The sequence below is a fragment of the Zophobas morio genome, unplaced genomic scaffold, assembly GCF_036711695.1.
Source record: "Zophobas morio isolate AGI-343-1 ecotype UQ-CSIRO unplaced genomic scaffold, CSIRO_AGI_Zmor_V1 ptg000006l, whole genome shotgun sequence".
Classification (NCBI taxonomy): domain Eukaryota; kingdom Metazoa; phylum Arthropoda; class Insecta; order Coleoptera; family Tenebrionidae; genus Zophobas; species Zophobas morio.
The window spans coordinates 5116114-5142402 of record NW_026972111.1 but is presented as its reverse complement, the minus strand read 5'-3'; the positions used below and the strand labels follow the sequence as shown (position 1 = coordinate 5142402).

The 26289-nt window shown below is 36.5% G+C and overlaps 5 protein-coding genes across 5 annotated transcripts; 4 read left to right on the top strand and 1 right to left on the bottom strand.

Moving 5' to 3' along the window:
- Nucleotides 1-139: 139 nt before the first annotated feature.
- Nucleotides 140-4705, bottom strand: LOC135123392 (syntaxin-like). The gene is made up of 2 exons (XM_064047998.1): nt 4176-4705; nt 140-1830 (listed from the first exon to the last, which is right to left on the bottom strand). The coding sequence occupies exons 1-2, from the start codon at nt 4581-4583 to the stop codon at nt 1378-1380; spliced, it is 861 nt and encodes a 286-aa protein (XP_063904068.1). The 5' UTR covers nt 4584-4705; the 3' UTR covers nt 140-1377.
- Nucleotides 4706-4831: 126 nt separating this feature from the next.
- LOC135123236 (uncharacterized) lies at nt 4832-6118 on the top strand. Its single transcript, XM_064047729.1, has 2 exons — nt 4832-5030; nt 5080-6118. The coding sequence occupies exons 1-2, from the start codon at nt 5008-5010 to the stop codon at nt 6116-6118; spliced, it is 1062 nt and encodes a 353-aa protein (XP_063903799.1). The 5' UTR covers nt 4832-5007.
- Nucleotides 6119-8877: 2759 nt separating this feature from the next.
- On the top strand, nt 8878-10718 carry LOC135123389 (carboxypeptidase B2-like). The gene is made up of 7 exons (XM_064047994.1): nt 8878-9006; nt 9051-9120; nt 9174-9479; nt 9528-9611; nt 9666-9900; nt 10462-10583; nt 10630-10718. The coding sequence occupies exons 1-7, from the start codon at nt 8879-8881 to the stop codon at nt 10684-10686; spliced, it is 1002 nt and encodes a 333-aa protein (XP_063904064.1). The 5' UTR covers nt 8878; the 3' UTR covers nt 10687-10718.
- Nucleotides 10719-10767: 49 nt separating this feature from the next.
- LOC135123387 (uncharacterized) lies at nt 10768-12559 on the top strand. Its single transcript, XM_064047993.1, has 6 exons — nt 10768-10989; nt 11040-11180; nt 11235-11421; nt 11475-11674; nt 11730-11812; nt 11860-12559. Exons 1-6 carry the CDS (start codon nt 10972-10974, stop codon nt 12404-12406), a joined length of 1176 nt encoding a protein of 391 aa, XP_063904063.1. The 5' UTR covers nt 10768-10971; the 3' UTR covers nt 12407-12559.
- An 87-nt stretch (nt 12560-12646) lies between these two features.
- LOC135123386 (uncharacterized) lies at nt 12647-22757 on the top strand. Its single transcript, XM_064047992.1, has 9 exons — nt 12647-12918; nt 19848-20844; nt 20895-20997; nt 21080-21239; nt 21288-21547; nt 21604-22037; nt 22084-22340; nt 22389-22501; nt 22551-22757. The coding sequence occupies exons 1-9, from the start codon at nt 12832-12834 to the stop codon at nt 22687-22689; spliced, it is 2550 nt and encodes an 849-aa protein (XP_063904062.1). The 5' UTR covers nt 12647-12831; the 3' UTR covers nt 22690-22757.
- The last annotated feature ends 3532 nt before the right edge of the window (nt 22758-26289 follow it).

Here is a 26289-nt window from a genome sequence, read left to right as displayed (position 1 = left end):
ATAATTTTTGTTTTTGGGATGCTCCATTTCGACTTAATAGAAATTACCGCACTTAGAAAGCATTACATTACAACGGGAAGTATATGGTTGGTACTGAATACGTAAATGAGGGCGAGAAGAAAACGAAAATCAATCCATATAAATTTCTTTTTTATTTTTCAAAAATTTTAACAATGTTATACAAAAACCAGTTGATTAAATGCAGCATTAAAACATATCTAAACACCGCAACAAACTTAATAGGTAAGTCGACAGTAAAACTGTCAACGTGAGGACAGAAATGATGCCAACCTCCGTTACAAAATTTTATTGTCATGGCGGTTAATTGGCACATTTGATTGGCACTTACTATCCGTTATTCTCATTACATAATATTCAAATAACGGATATTTACACGTCTATATTTTAAACAATACGTATAAAATACGAGATTATCAAGCAAAACACGCATCAGTTCATTCTTAAAAACAACTCCTTCGAAAAATATGCGACAACCTTCGGTGACCGGCAAGTGTTACGTTAGGTTAGGTCTATAGTATTACATGGTATTTATTTTTATCACAATGTTTCGCAAAACTTAAAGATTTGGTAAGGGAACGACAATTTCACAAGGTGGCAGAAGTAACGTTGAAAAGATTTCACAAAGTAATTTTTTTTTAATTTTTGTTTTACTAATAATGATATTTGGAATCTGTTGGAAAGTTTTGTTACAGTTTTCTTATAATGTTATGTACTCGTACATATGTATTTTTGTGTTCCTAAGGTTGATTTATCTTTAATTATTGTTAATTAATCGAATTATAAAAAACTTTATTTAGGGTAAACAATATAAAAATATGAAATTATTTAGTGTTTCATTTCATTCCATATTTCTTTCTAAAAACCCAAGGTAGCAAAATATAGGAAGCGTCTTAAAATGGACAATAAATGACGTTTCCATTAAGTCAATAATTCAGTCAGTAACAGTTCGTTACAAGATGACGTCACTCGGACGGGACATTTGACCATCATTACTAATGTCAATAGCACGTCAAATTTTTCGTGAATATGACGTAATTAATAACCACTTGTTCACGTGAAATTGACGACACCATGTAATTGACGTAAAACATGGCACATTGCGTGAAATCGACTTTTCTATACGAAAAAATGGGAAACTATAGCTAGCTACACTACTTAAGTACTTGAGGCAGACTTTTTCGTATAGTAAAGTCTATATATCTATCGTGATAGACAAAATAAGTGATGACGTCAGCATTATGTGAGTTCTAGTTTTTTCTGATGATCCTGCCCGGAAACCCCAGAACCTCTTACCTCTTTCCATCACCCTCAAAACCAGCATCTTGACGTCACCACTCATTTTGTCACACCGACAATTTAAAATAACATTCCTCCTGTAATACCGAACGTAACAATACCAGTTATCGTAAGGCACACTACAATCATGATTTTCTTCTTTCGAGCCTTGTCTTTTGCCCTTGCGGCTTGGTTCAGTTCCCTCGTGCCTTCTTCGACGTAATCCTTTGTCAGTCCGACCTGATACTCGATTCGATCCATCAATTCTCCCTGGCCTTCCACCAGCATCGCCATATCCAGGAACATGTGGTGCAACTCTTTGATGGACGTTTCCAGCTTCATCAGGTCGGCATGTCTGGCCTCGATGTCGGCTAGTTGCTGCTTTGCCACCCGGGTGTCAGTCGTGATTTCGAAGGTGAAGACGGAAACATCCCCGTTTTCCAGCATCTCGTCGACCTCTTCGTTTGTGCACTGCTTGCCGACGATTTCCAGTTGGCGAATCAGCCGGGCTTTGCAGAGGGCGCTGTAATTCACCTAGAACGTTGGGGTGGTTACTGGAAGCAGTTATTAAGTTAAACATGTGCTTATGAAGCAGAACGTTAATTACTTTTGGCATTACTACACTTACAGAAAAAGAAGGATACGTATGAACTATACTCCGTTTACCGAACAAATGGAGTTGTAAAAGTGCGTGAAATCCGATTTAAAAATTTAAAACTTGCTATTAAGGGATTTAAATATCCGTTGTGATAACATAATTCGGTTTGAATACCATGCCACTTGTTAAACTAGTTTTTTACCCTTATCTCAGAATCGGATAGGAAGAACTGAGAGATACTGTATGTTATTTCAACTGCAAGGTGTATAACATGCATTTATTATAAATATATTTTCAAATATCCCGCCACAGTTTTCTTACACGTTTAATTATGAGGTGATCGTGTAATCTTGAACGCTCACTTTATAGACACGTAATGACTCTATCTATTCGGTAAACGCACTCTATATAAAACATTGCATTAAAGCTCTATGACAATTGCAAGTGCAAGTATGAACAAGCTAAATGTTAAGATCAATGCTAGCAACAAGTAATGTGCCATTCATGGAAGCACCAGTTTGTGCCCTGAAGAGGTTAATTTAGTTTTCGGTAATATAGCAATCACATTATATTCATACCACTTGTAGTTACAGAATTAGATAACGTAACGTTATTTATTAAAAAAAAATCACCAACAGTCCATCTGACGGAAACGAAAAGCCTGCAAGCCTCAGTTTACACTAGAAAAACAAAAAACTGAAAAATTTACTCCCAAGACCAATATTCATTCTGTGCTACATGACCTAATGTTCCCTAGCCAAATAGAACTACACTGGTTTTGCGAAAATCTAACAAGATCCCTTGACAAAATAAAATATTTAACCTTTCCCAGATCAGAAGTCTTTTGGATGACTTCGTAATTAAAAAGTTAGAAGCTTTCAAATAAGAAAGAAGAAAGCCAAACACGGTGTGCTTTCACCCAATATCTACACCCACCATGCGAAAATGATGCCGAAGTTACTAAGAACTTTCATGCTAAGAGGTAAACGAGCACTCCTTGAACTCTACATAGTACGAAAAAGCCAAGAACAGCTATTTTTCTAGCGTGTAATGGAGTAACACGATGCGGATTTTTTTGGTGTCTTTGGTGCCCAAGATGCCATCAGCAAAAACAAAGATAAGTAGTAATATATTTTTGAACTTACGTCGTAACTTGACGACATACAGCTGGAATAAAAATATTTTTATTATTGGAAGAGTTTTCAAATTACTAAATTTATTCCACGAATATTTTCCACGGTGCATTTGAATTCGTCTTGATTTAAAACTTATCAATTCATAATCATCGTTACATGATCATTTTCCGGGGTGGTACGCTGTTAATTGAGTTTTTGGGCTCAACGTTTCGCACACTTTCGTAAGTGGCATCTTCAGGAGCAGGGTTAAGAATAAGGCAAAAGAGCACGGTAACTCAATATGTTAACCATACCAGAGCCGAAACTTTTTTCTCTCGCTATGGTTCAAATTTTTTTATTTTAATTTATTTTAAGGAAACTTGAGGTTTTTGTATGTTCAAAGTGTATTTTACTTTATGTGACTAACACTATCAGGCATATGTGTAAAGTTAAAAGTAGTTGTGCAGTACTTCTTCTGATATGACGTAATGAAGTTTTTCGAGGACATGAACCGCGAATTCTGATTATACGGAAGATCAACATAATAGTCGAACATCGGCACCTCTTTAATAAGCTATGATTATTATCATTTCGAAATATAGGTAACTTTTTTTCCTTCGTATGTCTTCAAAACTGTAATAGAAGTGATAAATGATTCCAATTTCAAATGTAAAAGTCTAAATTGTCAAAATGTATGAATATTCATTTAAACAGTTTAAAAGCCAAAATTGCGAGAATGGAGCAAGCAAAGCAAAACAAAATTCCTTCCTCTCGGTAGTTTTGTTAAGTCTTGACACATTTCTGAAAATCTAAACCTTAATGTTTGGCATAATACAGATACTATTTACTGTATTTGTCGACTTGTGGTTGTCCTCGTGACGTTATTAGTTTTAGAAAAGACAAAAAGGAAAACTAAATGTGTCCCTATTATAAATTGTTAGAGATTTGCATTCAAATTTTAATTGTTCCTGAAATGACTTTAGCTTTCTGTTGTGTCCTTAACCACACATTTCTAACTAATGAGTAGTGAAATTCGGTTTATTTTCACAACGACTGTAACTATTCAACAAGTGAAATACTCAATACAAAGCTTCGCCAGCAAGCGTATGGGTAAATCCAGGATTTGCGTTACGCCCCCGCACCCCCTACTTGCAGTGACTCTCCACCTGCGCCTTAGTGTAGTCCGTAATGATCTCCTTCAACTTCTTGGTCAGCGTCATGTGCTGCGCCATCCGCATCCGCGACTCCGCCGAGGAAGTCTCCCCTTTGTCCTCGGGCTCCATCTGCTTGAGCTTGGATCGGACACGGTTGGCATTCTGCTTGATCTCGGCCTCGAGGTCCTCCAGACGTTGCTGATCCTTGGGGTCGCCTTGCGGTGCCATCAGCAAGGTGCTGTGCAGCTCCTTCACCTCCTTGACGCACTCCTCGATGTGGCTGAGCATCTCGCGGATGGCTTGGATCTCGTTGAACAAGGCCTCCATCGTCGGGTTATTCTCGCACAGCAGCTCGTAGGTGTCCTCGGGGTCGGACTCGTCCTGGGCGGCCTGGAGAGCCGCGAGCTTGTCTATTGCCATCGTGGTTATCACTGCACGCACTGTTTGGATTTGGATTTAGGACAGATCAAGGTTTGCATGTTGACGCGGCCGCCGCCGGGAGAGGGGACAATCGATAGTGCGGGGGCGGATTCGCTGAACAACGATTGTGAGCCGTAATAGTAATTGACTGAATAGCAATGAACGAGAGATGGGATGAATAGTTGCCCATTTTACGACAACTTACTTACGAAATTTACAGAAAAATTGATTTTAAGAGAAGATTTCCTTTTTAAGAAATAAAAAAATTAAAATGATCCTTTAATTTCAGATCGTATGTTAGATATTTAAAAAACAAACAGTGCAACACAATGACCTCCTAGACCAACTCGAACAGCTGAAAAAGACCGGAAAACGCTTCGCTTCCTGTCATAGCAACAAAAACTCGCTTCTCTACCTAGCAGTGATGAACCAACAAAGACACGACATGTAACCTCCTCGCAAAACCCAGTCAAGTTTAATCATAAACCATTTCCAGGTACGACGTTCTGGATTATCTCCTCAGCCTGAAGGAAGTCCCCAGAAACTCCCGAAACTGCAGAGGCAATACTCCCTTGATGAAGGCCTTCATGTACGACTCGTATTCGGAAGACTACGTATTCAGACTGATAGAAGCAGGGTGTGATATTTTTGCCAATTTCGACGACAGAAGCACGTTACTACACTGGGCCGTGGGTAACGACTGGATCCAAGTGGCCGAGTGCCTCATCGAACACGGCCTCAACGTCAACGGCCAAAACTCCAAAGCAGAAACACCTCTACACTGGGCCTGCGAACGGGGGCTCATCGACGAGATCTGGATGCTGCTCTTTTTCGGCGCAGACCCCAACATCAAAGCCGACTATCTCAAAATCGAAAAGGGCTGGTGCGTATTTCTGACGTATTTGTCGCTAAGGGAGCCCTTTGAGGTGATCACGTGTTTCGACATAGCTGCGTGCTCGAGCGACAAGCCAGAGGTACAGGAAATATTTCTTCACAAGTTGGAGGGTTACGAGAAGAATTTCAGCTTGAAGACGTTCATTAAAGCCTTGGAGGGGAAATCTTTGCCGTTTTCTCACCTGGTGGAAATTGCTTCTGGGGTTAATTACAACGAGCCTGACGCTAAAGAGTTTCTTTGCACCATTAAAGACTACCCAGAATTCTTCATTCTCTTCATCAAGAAGTTTGATTTTGTCATCGAGGAGATATTCGAGACGTACGAAATCGACATCCTCGACTGCGAATACTTCAAGAATTTGGAAGCTGTAACGAAAAATTTGTTGGCGTTGTTTGACAGTACTGTGGCTGACACTCTTGTGGACCAAATCCACGCAAAAGACTCGCTTCTTATTAACTACATCATCGACATTTCCGATTACACTGATAATTCTTTGGAGGCCATCACTCAGCTGAGCTGTTGCATGCTTAGCTATAGAGGCGATCTAAACGCTTTAGCTATCCACCAGATCTACTTCACGTACGGTTATTGCGACTTATTCGAAATTCTTTTCCACATGGATCTGTCCAAACCCATATAACTTTAACAGACTCTTTCTTCTACTCCTTCGAGTCCGACTTAGACTTTACTATATTCACCTCTAGACGCCTCCCAAAACTCAAGAACCTAATGTGTCTTATCATCCCCAAAGTCATTTATGACGTCAAAATAGCAGTTCCGTCGCTCATCCGAACCTTCGTTCCTGTTTTGAACACCCAGTATGATCCAGATCTCGTCAGAAACGTTATCTTCCTGGTGTTTGCTAATTTCGCCTTACGAGAACCCGTCAAAGCCTCCATTTTCGATCTGACTGAGTATGGTTCAAAAACGACGAGTTAAAGTCCTTCATGGATCCTGATAAATATCCAGTGGTTCCTATGCTAATGGAACTTTGCAAAAAACGTGTTAGAGAGATCATTATTAAGACGTACAGGCCTAGAAATAACGTTCAGTATTATAAGGTACTTCAAACTCTTCCGATTCAGTCTGACTTCAAAGATATTATATCTTTCAAAAGGACTCTGTATCCTCTGTGTCATAACCATTAGATCAAAAAATTAATGTGATTATAGAGATTAAGATTTTATTTTTGAAAAAATATTTTCTAGTTTTTACTAATGTTTTGGAATTATTATATTTTATAAACTACAAGACTGTTTTTGACCCCTTCCAAGTTGGAGTTTCAGATTTTGTGATAAATAAATAAGACGAGCATTTATTGCTGTTTTTACTGGCCAGCTCCCACTAGTATGATACCTTTCTAAGGTATAAATTGTAAAATGTCTTAATTTTGTAGTAAGTTAAAAACCTGTTCGAACAAACAAGTCAGTACTAATTAACAAAGATGTTCTGCGCTAAGTTACCTTCTATTTATATTTTTTGGACAAACTATTTATTTCTCGATAGGACTCTGTGTTTAAAGTTTATCTGAGTATATTCGCACGTTTTGTGCTTGAGAATCAGTTAATTTTTGCTATATTACTAGAAGACACATCTAACAAAAATGTCAAAATGTCAACCCCGATGTCAACAACATCTCGAGTCTCCACGATTAAAACCCAAATACAGCCCATGTCAATTACATACAGGTCTCCTCAAAATTTCAATCTCCGTAATTACTATCATAACCCCTCTAAACCCAATCAAAACTTCATATCCGAAGAATTATATCAAATAGATGACAAACTTTCATATCAAACAGACTATGATTATCAGGAAACTAATAATGACGATATCGAACAAATACCGAACCAAATTTCCCATCAAACAGCCTATTTTAAGATCCGAGATAATAACAGAAACAAATAACATAACTTTTGCAATTTATTACCATGTGTAAAAATCAATAACCCTCCAATTAAACTCTTAATTCATACAGGACGTAATATTTCTATATTAAGACCATGGATTGCAGAACTTTATTATCCCCACTTCAATACCCTGATTTCGACAAACCGTTTAATCTAACGACAGATGCATCAAATGTGGCAATTGGTGCTATATTAAGCCAAGGAAAAATACAGCGACCCTACTTATTCGGGCAAAAATTCACAATAATAACAGACCATAAACCGCTACAGTGGCTGTTTAGCCTGAAAGAGACGAACTGCAGATTAGTAAGATGGAGACTTAAATTAGAAGAATATAATTATAACATTGTTTACAAAAAGAGACGTACGAAATCGACATCCTCGACTGCGAATACTTCAAGAATTTAAAAGCTGTAACGAAAAATTTGTTGGCGTTGTTTGACAGTACTGTGGCTGATACTCTTGTGGACCAAATCCACGCCAAAGACTCGCTTCTTATTAACTACATCATCGACATTTTCGATTACACTGATAATTCTTTGGAGGCCATCACTCAGCTGATCTGTTGCATGCTTAACTATGGAGTCGATCTAAACGCTTTAGCTATCCACCAGATCTACTTCAAGTACGGTTATTGTGACTCATTTGAAATTATTCTCCACATGGATCTGTCCAAACCCTGCAACTACGACATAACTTTAACAGACTCTTTCTTCTACTCCTTCGAGTTTCACCTAGACTTTACTATATTCGCCTCTAGACGTCTCCCAAAACTCAAGAACCTAATATGTCTTATCAACCCCAAAGTCATTTATGATGTCAAAATAGCAGTTCCGTCACTCATCCGAACCTTCGTTCCTGTTTTGAACACCCAGTATGATCCAGATCTCGTCAGAAACATTATCTTCCTGGTGTTTGCTAATTTCGCCTTACGAGAATCCGTCAAAGCCTCCATTTTCGATCTGACTGAGTATGGGTTATTGTTCGAAAACGACGAGTTAAAGTCCCTCATGAATCTTGATAAGTATCCAGTGGTTCCTATGTTAATGGGACTTTGCAGAAAACGTGTTAAAGGGATCATTACTAAGACGTACAGGCCTAAAAATAACGTTCAGTAATATAAGGTACTTCAAACTCTTCCGATTCAATCAGACTTCAAAGATATTATTATATCTTTCAAAAGGATTTTTAATTTTGTGATAAATAAATAAAATGAGCATGTATTTCTATTTTTACTAACCAGTTCCCACTAGAGTGAGTCCTTTCTAAGGTACAAATTAAAAAATATTTGAATTTAATAATATGTTAACAAACTAAAGCAACAGGACTAATTAACAATTGTTTATATTTTTCTGACAAATCGTTTCCTTTTCTAAAGGACTTTTTGACTAAAGCTCATCTGAATCCCGATATATCCACACGTTTTGCGGTAGAAAAAACAATTAACATTTGCTATATTGCTAGACGACAGATCTAACAAAAGTGTCAAAATGTGCAAACGAACAGAAAAATGTTTCTACACGATTTTAATAATAACGCTAATAATTCTAGCAGTTTTAGTCCCTATTATGGTTATTCAAATCGGTCGATCCATATCATCAAAACACACATACCTAAGGTACGTTTTAAATCTCTTCCACAACGTTTCTAAAACCCCTTCAGCCCCTACAACGAAACTGAAGATTCAGAAAGCGAAGATGCTGCAAACGAAAAGTACTACACCCCTTCAGAAGTACCTAAAGTGCAAACACACAAATCTCAAATACCAACCAACCCTTCTTTCAGTTATCCAAGTTTCTGAAGCAGTTTGCTAATCAACGCAGCTTTCTCTTCACCACAAATGAAATAGGAAGATCCAAAAAGGGACACCCAATCGACGAAGTGGTCCTAAAGCAACTAGGATCAAAGGAACCCATAGTCCTCACAGTTTCTGGATTGCTGGCCAGCGACTGGCTTAGCATTTTCACAACGATCGAACTCATGAACAAATTTTTTGCAGACGTTCGCCAGACGAATCATCTTTTGAAGAAATACTGCTTCCATTTTCTCCCCTTGTTGGACCCTGATGGTTATGAATTTTCGCAGTCGTTAGTAAGTGGTGTCGTCACACTTGATGTGTTACTAAAGCAATATTGGTAGCCAATTTATTCTAACTGGAACAAGTCTTTTGAACAATTTAAAGACAATGAGCCCTCCGGGGACGATATTTTGAACGGTTTTGGTGTAAGTATTAGCAATTCGGTTACTGTTAAAAACTGAAGAATGTTCATTATTTAGAGTGATACTGCTGACAACAAGGTTATTAAAACGTTTAAAAATTATTTCTCGAAGAACAAAAACAATATTAAAGCTGTATTTTTCCTGTTTTCACCACAAGAAGTTAATTTTACCAGTGGGTTTTTTACTGTTTCGCATGAACCTGGTAATGATACTGCTGATGAAAGTCGTCTGGATAGCTTGGGTGTTAACATTGACAAGGAGAGAGATTCTTTTTTCAAATACTTAGACCTGGGTATGTCTGCTTTAGTCATATAAGAGGTTCTAACGGTTAATAAAGTGCTGACTAGTTATTGTTTCTTAAAAGCCTTAAAGTGTGAACCTATGTATATTATTAACAGTTAGCATATAATTTTTAGTATTTAGGTATATTTCTCAATTAATAAACGTAATATACACAAAGTTGCCAGTTCGTAGCGATAATGTACAGATTTAGACCTGGTTTATAGAAACCGAAGTTAAAGTTAATTCGCGATTAACTTTTAATTGAGGTTCGTTGCTAGGCGACGTGCAGGTTTTAACCAATCACGAGCTACCATTCCACATTTTAATCCAGTGTTAAATTAATCGAGGATTAAATATTTAACTCGCGTTTCTATAAACCGGCCCTTAGAGTTTGAATATTAATCAATTACAAATCAGTTTTTCTAAACTCATAAACTTGACAGGGGTCTACGAAAAGTTTGCAAAGTATGTACACTCGCTTTCACATAATTTGAACCCGGTAGTTCAATTATTGCCAGTTATCATTAATCCGAAATACTATGTCAAACTAAACCGAGTTAACTTATTTCAGACGAGATCCCACCAAACAGAATCGATGCATACGTTTTAAAAGAAAAACCGAAAATAGCAGTGGTGAACTTCATGACCAACTTTAGACCCACTTCTCCTGAACTGCTGGAACCAAAATCAAAGGTTGTGACTTGTACAAATGACCCAAAAAACTAAAATCCACTTTCAGAAACTAGCAAATGAAATCCACTTCATCATGGTAAAAGCTGTAAAAGCAATGCAATAGTAGTTGAAAGTCCCAGAACCGGAACCTTAACCACAAAATTCCAAGTTTGACGTCTGTCAAAAGCAAAGGTCAACAGTGTCAAGAGTTATAGGTTATAACACTCTGATCAGCAAAATTATGCCCAAAGTCGCAAAAAATGCTTGAATTGTACGACTTCCTAGACGATGAAAGTGACAAAACGAGCTTTTCGATATTTGTGGCAATTTTATATTTAAAGCTGTTATACATAGTGGGAATGATTTTTTATATAATGTCAAGATTCAATGAAATAATTCTGTCCTAGTTATGTTCTACGTAAAAAATGTATACAACGCAGTGTTTGTGTTTTCGTTGTTGTAAATGACTGGTTGCAGCCATCCACGCTCAACAAGCCTTGGATCCTATCCAAACAAGGCGATGACACCCCAATTTCCATACCCCTCGAGGTCACCAAACATCTAAAAAATTACCACATAATGGCAGTCGAGTTTCTTTATCACAATTACCGTAAAGGGGTAAGCGCTTCGACAACAAATGGCGTAACAGCGCGTCATAACACAGCGTTCTAGATAAAAGGTTCGATTTTGAACCAAGAGCCCGATATGAATTACCCACTGGAGCTGTCGGCGTTCTTTAGAGCTTTAGTAAAAGGGCCAGCGATAATCTTAGTGATTTGCTCACGCCAGTCTAGCTGTTTTTGGCACTTCCATCTCACCAACCATGCAGACGTCGAAGTTATTCAAGTGACATCAAAAAGTGAGGTTATGTTTGTTGACAAACTTCAATCTTGATAACCGCACGACTTGCAGACTCTTCCAACACCTACAAAGGCAATACTAAAAAAATAGCTTTGCTTCTCTATTCTGATTCTTTAAAACTAGCTGAGGATTTAACCGAACACGATTTTTTTTCTGTCGTGATTGAAAATTTTGATCAAATTGCCATAAAAAGAGTAATCAAGAGACTGAACGGAAATTTCAACGTGGGGCTGACGTGTCGAAGTTTCTACGTACGTTTTCTCGCACCCCGTGATTGCTTAAAGTTCATGTTTTTTTTGTTTCTAGACGGACCCCGACCAGAAGCTGCAGTGGAACATGTTGAACTGGGCTAATCCAGGTTGCGTTGGTAAACTGCATGAATTCTATGAGTGAGTTGTGCCCCCCAAACCGTCACTCTCTCATATCTGTCTTCTAGAATAGATAACAAAAATTTCGAGCTCTTCAACGATAACTACCGCTTCTGGTGGATGAGACTGACCTGGCACTTCTGCGAATCCTTCGAAAAACCCACAGATGAAGATCTCGAAACCTACAGCCGTCAAATCGAAAACTGGGCGTCCTCCAATTCACTTATTTTTCCATCCAAACAAGAAAAGAAACCCCGAAAACGTAAACTAGACAAAACCAAGCCACAAGATGATATTATAAGTGACAGTTGTTCATCAGAAGCCACAATAATCAGCGACGTGCCAATCGACAAAGACGTGCAGCTGCCCATCATGGACGAAAGCCCCATCCTCACTTCGATTATTAAGAATTTTGAGATTTCCCCCGAGCCGATTTTAACTCGCGCCTCCGTACCATACTCTCAAGACCGGTCCCTCCCCTACACCCAAACTCAGCCCACATGTTCTTATGATAGTGAGAGCAGCGTAATCTTGTCCTTCATGCAAGAAGAAGACAAACCCAAACCGAGTACTTCCAGGAGTGAGTCTGAAGATTTCATTTTGAATTTGATTTAAGAAAAAAAGTCTGATTTGCGAAATTTGATAATTGGCATTCCGTTGCTGACGAATCGAATTAAGACTGCTCAAAAACGCGCATTTAGTTGTTTTAATTGAATTTTGTAATATTGCTTTTAAATGTAGTGGTTAGAAATAAATGTTGGAATCAAAGGGAAGTTTGAGTTTGGCGCGCTGCGCGGCCAATCAGGGACACGGTGGTGGGCGGGGCTTGTCGGTGTTTTGTGACAAGTGACAACGGTCTGTCAAATTTTTTTAAGAGGGACGAAAATCATGTTTTTAAATTAATTTTTTATCGGGGTTTTATTTGCCAACGGTTGTGTTCTAGTGAAGTGGGTATTTTTATGTGTAAACTGTGTTTTTTCAATTAAAGTGGACATTTTTTTGTTTCTTAAATTAGTGTGTTATTCTTTTACGATATTGCGATGGAGACGGAACTTTTTACTTTGTACAACGTTCTGAATTTCTACAAACATTCTCTGTTAGAAATTTTAAATAAAATCGACGAAACCGTAAGTTGACATCTGCACTTAACCTCACTTTTTTCATCCATAAATCATTTTTTCACAACTAATACCCACTCTACGTAAAAAAATGTTGCCAAACAATTACTTGGAAGCTCAAAAGTTAGTAAAAAGTCATTTCACACCAAAAGGAATTTTGGATCGTTGGTTGCCTGGTTTTGTTTGAAAGAAATTGTGAAGTACGGGTGACTTACTCAATGAAGCAAATTTTTGGGTTGGCAATTCTGAACTATTGACAGTAATGTTGGTATGTTAATTCTAGAGATGTTAATGATTAAAAAACGGGTTTTTGTTTTGTTTGAAAACATGAGACGTGTTTTTCTTGTTTTAATTATTTTTAAGTGATTGGAACAATTACTTTTAAAAAGTAATGTATTACAATTACTCATTGTCCAGTAACTAATTCATTACATTTACAAATCACTTTTTTTTAAGGAATTCATTACAATACCTCATTACTTTTAAAAAAATGTTAAGAAAAAACGTGTTAATAGGTCGTGCTTAATCTTTTTTTTTTCTTCTCAATATAGGTATATAGTTTTTTGTTTTATTTGAACAACACAATAGTTAAGCATGTTTCCAGTTGTTGGGAAAAGACGACTTCGTATATTAAGAAGAAATGTACGAAATATAAACCCCGCCCACCCACCCGTTCTCTATTGTGATATATTTTTTTATTCATCGTGAGCCGAGGGCGGAGCTTAGCTGCAAAATCCTCATTGCTCTACAAGAAATTACCATGTGAAATATGTTCTTGAAAGAGTAAAATTTTACAATTAAACTCCGTCGCTCGATCTGACAACGAATAAAAAACATCATTACAACTGAGACAGGGTGGGTGGGTGGGGCTTATATTTTTCCCTTGCGTCTTAATATGTGTAAGTCTTCTTTTCACAACAAGAAACTTAAAACATGTTCAAAATTTTTCTAGGGAAATCTGTATTTTGCAATTACGCTCCGCCCCTTGGTCTGACAACGAGTAAAAAACATCATTACAACTGAGGTGGGTGGGTGGGTGGATGAGTGGGGCTTATATTTTTCCCTTGCGTCTTAATATGTGTAAGTCTTCTTTTCACAACAAGAAACTTAAAACATGTTCAAAATTTTTCGTAGGGAAATATGTATTTTGCAATTACGCTCCGCCCCTTGGTCTGACAACGAATAAAAAAATTATCACAGTTGAGATAGGGTGGGTGGGTGGGGCTTATATTTTGCCCTTGCTTCTTAATAGACGTAGTCTTCTTTTCACAACAAGAAACTTAAAACATGTTCAAAATTTTATAGAGAAATATATATTTTGCAATTATGCTCCGCCCCTCGGTCTGACAACGAATAAAAAATTCATCACAATTGAGATCGGGACTTTTTTTAGTTACTTATAGTTTTATTTGAACAACACGGTAATTAAATAAGTTTTCAGTTTCTGGTTAGGTAAAGATTTCGTATATTAAAAAAAAAATGTACAAAATATAAGCCCCGCCCACCCACCCCTCTCTCAATCTTGATGATTTTTTTATTCATCGTGAGTCGAGGGCGGAGCTTGGCTGCAAAAACCTCATTTCTTTACAAGAAATTGCCATGTGAAATATGTTCTTGAAAGAATAAAATTTTGCAAAGAAATACGCATTTTGCAATTAAACTCCGCCGCTCGGTCTGACAACGAATAAAAAAAATCAATACAACTGAGATAGGGTGGGTGGGTGGGGCTTATATTTTGCCCTTTCTTCTTAACATGCGTAGTCTTCTTTTCACAACAAGAAACTTAAAACATGTTCAAAATTTTTGTAGAGAAATATGTATTTTGCAATTAGGCTCCGCCCCTTGGTTTGACAACGAATAAAAAAAATTATTACAAATGAGATAGGGTGGGTGGGGCTTATATTTTGCCCTTTCTTCTTAACATGCGTAGTCTTCTTTTCACAACAAGAAACTTAAAACATGTTCAAAATTTTTGTAGAGAAATATGTATTCTGCAATTAGGCTCCGCCCCTTGGTTTGACAACGAATAAAAAATTCATTATAATTAACATCGAGACTTTTTTTTATTACATACAGTTTTATTTGAATAACACGGTAGTTAAATAAGTTTTCAGTTTCTTGTTAAGAAAAGATTTCATTTATTAAAAAAAAGTATGTATAAAATATAAGCCCCGCCCACCCACCCCTTCTCAATTGTGATAATTTTTTTATCCATCGTGAGTCGAGGGCGGAGCTTAGCTGCAAAAACCTCATTTCTCTACAAGAAATTATCATGTGAAAAATATTCTTGAAAGAATAAAATTTTGCAAAGAAATACGCATTTTGCAATTAAACTCCGCCCCTTGGTTTGACAACGAATAAAAAAAATCATTGCAAATGACATAGGGTGGGTGGGTGGGGCTTATATTTTGCCCTTTCTTCTTAACATGCGTAGTCTTCTTTTCACAACAAGAAACTTAAAACATGTTCAAAATTTTTGTAGACAAATATGTATTTTGCAATTAGGCTCCGCCCCTTGCTTTGACAAAGAATAAGAAATTCACTACAAATGAGATAATTAACATCGGGACTTTTTTTATTACATACAGTTTTATTTGAATAACATGGTAGTTAAATAAGTTTTCAGTTTCTTGTTAGGAAACGATTTCATATATTAAAAAAAAAAGTATGTACAAAATATAAGCCGCGCCCACCCACCCCTTCTCAATTGGGATGATTTTTTTATTCATCGTGAGTCGAGGGCGGAGCTTAGCTGCAAAATCCTCATTTCTCCACAAGAAATTACCTTGTGAAATATGTTCTTGAAAGAATAAAATTTTGCAAAGAAATATGCATTTTGCAATTAAACCCCGCCGCTCGGTCTGACAACGAATAAAAAAAAACAATACAACTGAGATAGGGTGGGTGGGTGGGGCTTATATTTTGCCCTTTCTTCTTACCATGCGTAGTCTTCTTTTCAGAAGAAACTTAAAACATGTTCAAAATTTTTGTAGAGAAATATGTATTTTGCAATTAGGCTCCGCCCCTTGGTTTGACAACGAATAAAAAATTCATTACAATTAACATCGGGACTTTTTTTTATTACATACAGTTTTATTTGAATAACACGGTAGTTAAATAAGTATCAGTTTCTTGTTAGGAAAAGATTTCATATATTAAAAAAAAAGTATATACAAAATATAAGCCCCGTCCACCCACCCCTTCTCAATTGGGATGATTTTTTTATTCATCGTGAGCCGAGGGCGGAGCTTAGCTGCAAAAACTTCATTTCTCAACAAGAAATTACCTTGTGAAATATGTATGTTTTTGAAAGACTAAAATTTTGCAAAGGAATACACATTTTGCAATAAACTCCGCCGCTCGGTCTAACAATAAATAACAAAAATCATCACAACCGAGATGGGGTGGGTGGGTGGGGCTTATATTTTACCGTTTCTTCTTAACATACATAGTCTTCTTTTAACAACAAGAGACTTAAACATGTTCCAAATTTTTGTAGGGAAATATGTATTTTACAATTACGCTCCGCCCCTTGGTTTGACAACGAATGAAAAATTCATCATAATTGAAATCGGGACTTTTTTTTAATTACATACAGTTTTATTTGAACAACACGGTAGTTAAATGAGTTTTCAGTTTCTTGTTAGGGAAAGATTTCGTATATTAAAAAAAAATGCATAAAATATAAGCCCCGCCCGCCCACCCTCCCTCGATTGTGATGATTTTTTTATTCATCGTGACCCGAGGGCGGAGCTTAGCTGCAAAATCCTCATTTCTTCACAAGAAATTACCATGTGAAATATATTCTTGAAAGAGTAAAATTTTGCAATTAAACTCCGCCGCTCGATCTGACAACGAATAAAAAAAATCATTACAAATGAGATAGGGTGGGTGGGTGGGGCTTATATTTTGCCGTTTCTTCTTAACATGCGTAGTCTTCTTTTCACAACAAGAAACTTAAAACATGTTCAAAATTTTTGTAGGGAAACATGTATTTTGCAATTACGCTCCGCCCCTTGGTTTGACAACGAATAAAAAATTCATCACAGTAGAGATCGGGACTTTTTTTAGTAACATATAGTTTTATTTGAACAACACGCTAATTAAATAAGTTTTCAGTTTCTTATTAGGAAAAATTTCGTATATTAAAAAAATTTGGCATCAAATATGCCATCATAAAATTTTAAATATGTTGCCAACCTGACAAAAAAATCACAAATAATAATAATCACTCGATACTTAACCACTTACAACGAATTTGAGGAAGTGTGTGCACCTGTTTATAAATTAGTGCCAAAAAAGCATGGCGCGAATTTTAAATCTGTGAAGCAAATTTTGAAACAACTTGTATATCTTTATAAAAAAAACTCGTAGGAAATTGTATAGAAACTGATTTCATGTGGAAATTGTGGATGTTAACTTGTAATGTTTGTACTTTTAGTTATTATATTGTAAATTTTGTGGTCAATAAAACTCTAATATTAAAAAATTGGTCTAAAGAGTTTAGACAGTACTTCCCTCGCTGTCGGAAACTTGACGACTGCATGCCTATTGTGTTTTTTTCTCATTACATTTTTGTAGTGGGAATTTAAAAAAAAATTGTGATGACGTCATCAACATTTTTGCAAGGACACGTATATCAGTTGGGATAGATGTAGTGTAATACTAAGAATAAAATGATTGTATTCCCAAATTTTCGGGAAAATGAATTGGGTCGTTTTGAATATTGATTTGTTATAATCAATAAAATAACGAAACAATTTACTCACGTATACGACGTCGGTGTGTAATATGTAGAGAGCGGATTTCTGTCCGGTTCTGTCAAACAGAGAAACTGTAAACAACACGACCATCGGTTTTATTGCTTCGACTTCCGCTTATTATACAAAACATTAGGTTTTATTTTAATTCTTGACGGTGAAATTCACAATTGGTTGATTATAAACATGTCTATTTCGCATTCGCGGAACCAAGTGACCGCATAAAACAAATGCAGGTCTGTAATGTTAAAGTCGATGTAAATAAGCGTGCTACCCTTATGTTTCAACCGAGTTTTTCCTTTAACAAATTTTGTGTCTACCAAATTGGGTTGGTTGGGGTGTAATACTAATAATAAGTGTTGCTTTTAATTTAATCAATAAAATAAATTGACTTCATTAATTTTTTTGAACCACCTCTTAAGAAAATCTAAAAAATTTGAATGGAATGATAAATCACAAGTACAAACTCATCATATTTTTTGCATTTTAGATAGGATTTATTCAGCAAAATTTAAGGGTGACGTCATCAATTTTTTTAGGAGGGATGAACAAATACATTTTGAACAAAAGTTTACCATGCTTATAATAACTTTAAAATATTCCCAAGATTTCAAAGCATTCGGTTTTGTAATTCCTGATTAAATCGATAAAATAAATTCACGCCTTCATTAATTTTTTTGAGTCACCCTGCATATGCAAATCCAAAAATATGAATGGAATGATAAATCACAAGTACAGACTCATCATATTTTGTACATTTTAGATACGATTTATTCGGCAAACTTTTGAGCTGACGTCATCAGTTTTTTGTAGAAGATAACCAAATATATTTTGACTAAAAATTTATTATGCTCTTTATGACCTTAAAACATCTGCAAGATTTCAGAGTATTCGGTTTTGTAGTTCCTGATTAAATCGATAAAATATATTTACGCATTCATTAATTTTTTTGAGTCACCCTGTATATGCAAATCCAAAAAATATGAATGGAGTGATAAATTACAAGTACAGACTCATCATATTTTTACAGTTTAGATAGGATTTATTCGGCAAACTTTCGAGCTGACGTCATCAATGTTTTGGAGGGGATAAGCAAATATATTTTGACTAAACATTTATTATGCTCTTTATAACCTTAAAACATCTGCAAGATTTCAAAGCATTCGGTTTTGTAGTTTCTGAGTAAATCAGTAAAATAAATTTACGCATTCATTAATTTTTTTGAGTCACCCTGTATATGCAAATCCAAAAAATATGAATGGAGTGATAGATCACAAGTACAGACTCATCATATTTTGTACATTTTAGATATGATTTATTCCACAAACTTTTGAGCTGACGTCATCAAGTTTTTGGAGGGGATAAGCAAATATTTTTTGACTAAAGATTTATGATGCTCTTTATAGCCTTAAAACATCTGCAACATTTCAAAGCATTCTGGTTACCAGATTAAAAATTAAATTTAAAAATGTTGTTTTATAATTTTGATTTTTTTTCCAAAAATCTGGACGTTTCGGGTGAAAAGTCGATTTAGAGTTGTAAACTACATGTGTAGGACTATGTTATTTTATACAATTGAAAACCCATTTACTATGTACAATTTTGAAGTGACGTCATCGCATTAGTGGTGGGGATGATTAGACAAATTTTGGTTAGCGTTTTACCATCTACATGATATTCTTAATATAAGTACAAAATTTCACAACAATCGGTCGAGTACTTTCGGAGATTATCTGTCTAATAAAATCCGGGACAACAGACGGACAGACGGACGGACAGACGGACGGACAGACGGACGGACAGACAGACGGAAATAGGAGACCTATTTCTTCGTCTTCTAGGGGTCATGAAAGATCGAGAAAACGTAAAAGTAGAGAGTCGGCCGACGGACTCGATTACAATACTTCCTTTGCTTACGCTCGGGAAGTAAAAATACGATATTATTCATACAGGAGTTTCATAAATGATTGGTACATCCAAGTGGGCTCTTCTGATTTATTCCACCTATTTCGGAATGTGTAACTACCGTATGATCGAAAAAAAACTCCCTACAGTTTTCTCAAATAAATTTAAAACTTAAAAATGTCTATCAGGTCACTAGATGTACGAAACATTAATGAAAGCCCTACATAAACCGAAAACAGTAAAATAACATAATTCTATATTGTTAACCCATAGATGCTTCAGGCTGTGACTACCCACGAAAGTAATACGTTAAGAGATGCATGTTCGAAAAAATTTACAATCTCAATGGAAATGGTCTCCGCTTTACAACACTACGTAAAAATGCTCCACACTTGCGAAACCGTGTACGAGGGTTTATCAGTTAAACTAGTGGAACTAGAAAACCTCGCTGAGCCTGAAAGAGAAGCACCTAGTACAAACCCTTTCACGTTATCTATCGTAAATGATAACGATGAAATTTCTAGTTCTAGTCTAATTAAAATAGAAACAACACCGCGACAGGACAGTACCCCAAGTACTTCTTTTGGTGGAGGACAAGTAACGTCTTCCTCATTAGAAGGATTAAGCACAGTTGGTAGAATTAAACGGGAACGACTGGATTCTTCTGATGCAGTTAGATCGTCAGATGAAGATTCGTTGATAGTCAGAAAAAGCCCGAAAGCCAAACTACGGTCGCACTTGAAGAAGTCTAAAGTGGTACCACGAACCCACGATGGTCCTGGAACTTCTGACAGACGAGTCGGTGGCAGCATTCCTACGGGACCAGAAGATACCAATAAACCTACTAAGAGTACAGATGTGGATGAAAATATAATCTCAGTCATAAAAAATGAACCACCAGAAATCAGCGACAACTCGTCCAAAAGCCAAGCCACAAACAATCCCATTTCGATTGGAAAAACCATACTAACACTTGAATCTCAGTCCCAGTCTTCAGTCAAAAAATCGAAAGCTCGAAAGGAATCTCAATCTGACGCACATCCTCAAGTTTTACCAGAAATACCAAAAAAGGGTGAAAAATCGCCCAAAGAGGCACCAGACCAAGAGAATCATGTAGATAATTTTGAAGAAAGTATGAGACAAAAAACTGTCAAAAAATTGGAGAACAAAAGCTTAAAGAAAACGGTGCAATGGGCGCCTACGTTGACTCAAATTAACCACGTACCAACTGATGTAAATCAAAAACCAAAAGGAAGAAACATCATTTCTAGTATTTATTAACATCGGAAAGTTGGCAATATGTTTACTGTTGTTTTTTAGACATAGGAGAGAGTAACTTGAGGGTTAATGAGAGATGCATAATCTGTCATGTTGAATCGCCGTCTGAATTCTATGTTCGCACCGACCAATCGCTTTTCGAAAGGTAAGTTCAATGTATGTGTTTGTATGACAAGTACTTCGAAATTAATGATGAAAACCTCAGTTCTAAGTACTTCATCTTCTAGTTTCGAAAACCGATTCAACGAAGACATGAACAAACAGCACCAATACGTCATAAACAAATTCAAATCAAAACCCGAAGCCAGAAGCAACTTGGGCAACTTCTGCTTCGGGTTCATGTCCAGCAGACGCCGGTGGTACCGAATCGAAGTACTCGACTGGATGGTAAAGTTAGCCCGCGTCGAACCACAATTCCTCACCGTGCATTTCTAGGAACACGAAATCGATAAAATTTTCGTACAACTGATCGATTACGGCGAGAAGATGTACTGGAACTACACCCATCTAAAACCCATGGCCGACTTGTACGCCCTCTTTACCAAAATGGCGGTTAAATGTCACCTGGCAGGGATCTACTCCCCGAATTTAGACGGAACGAAAAGCTGGCCACAAGCTAGCATCGACTACTTCATGGAAATAAGCGAACTGGGGCCGATGACACCCTTCGTAACGATTTTCGTACACAGAGAAGGGTACCTAATTCGACTCATGGCTTAATTCCATGTTGAAAACTGACCTGAAATTGCAGGAACTCGTACTCCGTCGATCTCCGAACGACGAAAGACAAGAACGCGGACAGCTTAGGAGAGCTGTTGGTGAAGAATTACCACGCGTTGGAAGTGAAGATCTCCCAAGACCACGATTTCAAGATTGAAGAGGAAGAAGAGTTCGATAATATTAACGAAGCTGTGGCAGGATATGACGCTCAAGATGAAAGCAGGATTTGTCCCTTCACCGACAACTCGGGCGGTTGCTTTAAAGGGACGTCGTGTACGCTCGAGCACGGTGTCCTAGCGTCAGACGGCGTCACCACTGACAAAGTACTAGCCATAAACCAGACCACAACGCAGCTAGATTTACCCCCAGCTGGAGAAATCATCAACGTATTAATAACAGGCTACGTGGACACGTGTCATTTTTATGCCCAGATTTTAGACGACCCTTCAGGTGGTGAAGTCTTCAGTAAGTTAGTTTTTGATTGAAGTTCATGTCTTAGAGAGTGTTTCAGACGACAAGTTCGTCCGGTTGATGGACACAATGCAGGCGAACAACGTGGTACAAACGTACGAATCATTTAAGATTTATCCAGGAATCGGGGAGATCGTTTTGGTTAAAAATGATTCAAAATGGTATAGAGGGCGCTGCGTGGGGTACACCGATAACGAGTGTGTGGAGATATTTTTGGTTGATATTGGCTACATGGTGATCAGAAAGCTTAAAGAGCTTAAGGTTATGAACGAGCAGTTTACGTATTTGCCGTTCCAGGTGAATTTTAATTTTAATTTGGGGTTGTTATTTTTTCTTTGGTTGTAGGCAGTTGAGTGCGTTTTGGACAACTGTCAGGAGAAGAAAGACGCGTCGCGGACGCTTTCAAGAAAGTTCTTTGACAGTGTTATGAAAATGAAGACGTTTAGAGGTCGTGTGATGTAAGTATGGTTAAGGTGTTTGGACTGTGGAAGTTGTGGTTTTTTCTAGGGAAAGTACTTCAGAGGTATTGAGAGTGCAGCTGTCTGACGCCGACGATATGGACATGAGCCATGTTTTGAAACAGTGGGGGTTGGGGGAAGATAGAGACAAAGCTTTTTATTCGGTATCTAATTGTAATTGTGAATGATTTGTCTTTGATAGAATAGTTGACATAGTAATGTAAATAAACTGATAAAGTCATTAAACTGGGTACAATTACTTTCTGTTTTTTTTTTTACAAAATGTGGAGAATTATTGAAATCGTCTCACTACGCCACTGGTGAAGTGGGAGGAGTCTGAGTTTTAGGGTATAAATAAGCGTTTAATTGTAATTCCACTTCAGTTTAGTTTTGTCTACTTCCATTTTAAGTTGGCAGCTTAAAAAAATTGTCATTTAGCTACTATTTATGTTAAAATTTGATTTTTGTATATTAAAATTTCATTATAGATCAAATTACCTATTTAGTTGCTGATTTCTGTAAATAAGTATCTCAGTATTTGTCATCAAAATTCAAGAGATTTTACATTCAGCTGAAATGAACACCCGGAATCCCGTGGCAAGCGCAAAATGACCCAAATATAGTTTTTTTCAATTTAAATTTGCCGCCACAACATCGTAATAACTTGTCAATCCAGTTATTTTTTTATTGACGACTTCTTTTTTTCTTTGTGAGTTAAAATTTTATTTTTGCAGCTGTGTTCATTTGACTGATTAATGAATGTAATTACATATAAATACCGAATGACTATTATTAATATTTGTGATTTTTTTTGTAAGGTTGGCTACATATTTAACATTTTATCACAGAAAACCATACTGTGATTTTATGATAGCGTTGATAGCACACCTGATGTCAAATTCAAATTTTCAGCACCAATTCAATAGCTGTCATATTTTCATTGGCTTTTGGGTGCGGTGATGTCAAAATTGACAACAGAGAGCTAACGTGCTAACACTGTTGTCGATAATTCAGAACTGGCAACCCAAAAAATTGCTTCAATCGTTAATACTCAGCCGGTATATATTTTATTTTAAAGTTGATTGTTGATTATACCGAATTATAGTAAATTTGACTTACAGTTTCGGCCATAAAATCTTGGGCAGTTCTGTCATTCCAGTGACATAAGCTCTAAAACAGGCTTTACGTACTTACGTACCCCAAATTTGCCATGTTTGTCATTTTGACATAGACTGAAATGTGGATGATGATGTATATCAAAATTTATTTTTTAAGTGTCAATCATTATGACAATAAAGCATAGACTACATCGTGTTTTTTTTAATGACAGAAAAATAGTGCCCAAGATTTTCGGATCGAAACTGTAATAACAATAAAAAAATGACATTATTTCAGTGTTTTATTTTTGTGCACATTTTTTCTAAAAACCAAGGGTCCCAAAATACCGAGAGGTAGTAAAATACAATAGACATTAAAAACGTTTCTAAGACGTCAGGATATCACAATGATTCATTATTAAACGACGTCATTGAAAATGAGTGACCAAAAAGAAAACCGGGTGGGTGGGCGGGGACACTTTAAATATTTTAAGCCTAATTTGCCACTTGATGTCGTAAAACTCAGTCTTCATTTAATCAAAAAAACTAGGGAAATTCAAAAGCGGTGGTGGGTGGGATCAGTTTTACGTTTTTTATTTAGATTTCGTTCTTTGTCACTATAAAATTCCCCTTTTGTCCAATAGTGATCAAGAGAAAAACCGGGTGGGTGGGAGGCGTCACTTTGAATTTTTGTAAGTCTAGTTCGTTGTTCGACACTCAGTCTTCAATCTAATAAAAAAAAACCAATGACATCCAAAAGCAGAGGTGGGTGGGGTTAGTTTTACCTTTTCGTCTAGATTCCAATGTTTATCACCATAAAACCCACTTTTTGTCCAATAAAATGAGTAATCAAGAGGAAAATCGGGTGGGTGGGCGGGGCTACTTTGAATTTTTATAAATAGATTCGATCACATGACAAAATAAAATTCAATTTCTATCGAATCAAATGAGACAATGAAATTCAAAACCGAAGGTGGGTGGGATTAGTTGTAGGTTTTTGTTTAGATTCCACTGTTGTTCAATGTAAAATGCACTTTTCGTCCAATAAAATGAGTGACCAAAAAGAAAACCGGGTGGGCGGGCGGGGCCACTTTGAATTTTTGTAAGTCTAGTTCGCCATTTGACATAGTAAAATTCAATCTTCATCGAATAAAAAAAAAACAATTACATTCAAAAGCGATGATGGGTGGGATTAGTTTTAGATTTCGTTGTGACATTTATTGCTTTCTCCCCATCTGTTTAAGTTTTACGTGGACATCCAATATTTTCTCTCCATTTTACACCATTTAAAAAAATACTCACTGAATTTGCATAAAAACATTAACAACTACTTAAAAAAAAATTACATTCATTGGTTTCACCCTTCATTTGAACGTCATTAGTACGTCAATATTCCATCTAATTCCATCAGTATGACGTAACTGAAGTATATTTCTTCATGTGAAGATAACGTCACCATGTTACCTAAGAAATTAACCAGAACGTACAGAGGTAAATATGTAATTTAAAGTAAATTAATAATATATTGAAAAACAAATTTCATAAGGCGTAATTTCAGAGCACGCATCCCAAAATGGAAAAACGGGTCTTCAAACGACGAATTTTTAAAATTTTGGGGAATTTTGTCGTGGTTGGTACCACAAATATGAAATTGTAACATTTGAACTTTAAATTTTCAGAACGCTCCCAAAATACGGCAAATTGTCCAAAATAGCAGCCAGAATTTACTGCAGACTAAATCTCGTTCTGATGCACACGAAATTTGGTTCCTTTAACGTTTATTTTATTTGTTATTTAACAGTGACATTTGTGATGACTACCAATTGTGAAAGTATAAATTACACCAGTTTTATTACGAAACTTAATTAAGCTACGTTGCCGGTTGAGTGGTCTTTTAATTTTTGAACAGATAATAGGTTAATACTTGTTTTGTCACATCTTTAAAAGTGGTTTTCTTACTTCAAAGTCTGTAGTTGGAAGACTTTCATTAACCCAAGTCTTGACACGAGAACCATTTTTTTGCGAGGCATATTTGAATTTATTTCTTGGCGCTTGCGTAAAATTCTGTTTTGACTTGACAGAGTTGTCATCAGCAGTCTCTAATTCTGCCACTGCCACTGTACAAAAATTACCAGATATATAAAGGAAATTCTATGTTACCAACACAAAGCAATAGTAGGTGGTGATGTACTAGGCCAATCAATAAATTTCGGACAATACTTTACCGTTATGTCAAAAATTTGAATGTAGTTGAAGCTTTATTGTCATTAATCAGAACACATATCAACAAGACACTTAAAAATGAATCTAGTAAAAATGACAACTATAAACAATGAGGTCACACATTTCTCTATTTTTTGACAGTGTAAGCAAACAACATAGAGAAGCGTCATAGTTTAATAAATTAAATGATGGTTGAGGACTCCTCGACTTATGTTGGCAACAGTGTTTGTTTCTAACTAGGAATAACATTAACTAGAAAAAATGTCATAATATTTTTAACGACGCGTTTTCCTTTTCGACAAATTGACCAGAATATTACAAGCTGCTTACTGTTTCCTTCACTTTAATTCAGGTCACACGAATTACAGTTCGTCGTCTGAGAACTTGTTTGATCTACAGACCCAGAGCGCAGTCAGGCCAATGTCGACTCTAAACGTTCGGAAACGATTTGATTTACAAGCCATGATC

Excerpts from the sequence above, each read along its gene's own strand:
- LOC135123392 (XM_064047998.1), bottom strand. The coding sequence starts at position 4,583 with ATGGCAATAGACAAGCTCGCGGCTCTCCAGGCCGCCCAGGACGAGTCC. Across the intron at positions 1,831-4,175 it reads CGGACTACACTAAGGCGCAG|GTGAATTACAGCGCCCTCTG; the intron begins GTGGAGAGTCAC and ends CCAACGTTCTAG.
- LOC135123236 (XM_064047729.1), top strand. The coding sequence starts at position 5,008 with ATGAACCAACAAAGACACGACAT. Across the intron at positions 5,031-5,079 it reads AACCAACAAAGACACGACAT|GTACGACGTTCTGGATTATC; the intron begins GTAACCTCCTCG and ends AACCATTTCCAG.
- LOC135123389 (XM_064047994.1), top strand. The coding sequence starts at position 8,879 with ATGTGCAAACGAACAGAAAAATGTTTCTACACGATTTTAATAATAACG. Across the intron at positions 9,007-9,050 it reads TCAAAACACACATACCTAAG|CCCCTACAACGAAACTGAAG; the intron begins GTACGTTTTAAA and ends AAACCCCTTCAG. Across the intron at positions 9,612-9,665 it reads ATATTTTGAACGGTTTTGGT|AGTGATACTGCTGACAACAA; the intron begins GTAAGTATTAGC and ends TTCATTATTTAG.
- LOC135123387 (XM_064047993.1), top strand. Across the intron at positions 11,675-11,729 it reads TGACGTGTCGAAGTTTCTAC|ACGGACCCCGACCAGAAGCT; the intron begins GTACGTTTTCTC and ends TTTTGTTTCTAG. Across the intron at positions 11,813-11,859 it reads AAACTGCATGAATTCTATGA|AATAGATAACAAAAATTTCG; the intron begins GTGAGTTGTGCC and ends TCTGTCTTCTAG.
- LOC135123386 (XM_064047992.1), top strand. The coding sequence starts at position 12,832 with ATGGAGACGGAACTTTTTACTTTGTACAACGTTCTGAATTTCTACAAA. Across the intron at positions 12,919-19,847 it reads TAAATAAAATCGACGAAACC|ATGCTTCAGGCTGTGACTAC; the intron begins GTAAGTTGACAT and ends GTTAACCCATAG. Across the intron at positions 21,240-21,287 it reads TCGAAGTACTCGACTGGATG|GAACACGAAATCGATAAAAT; the intron begins GTAAAGTTAGCC and ends GTGCATTTCTAG.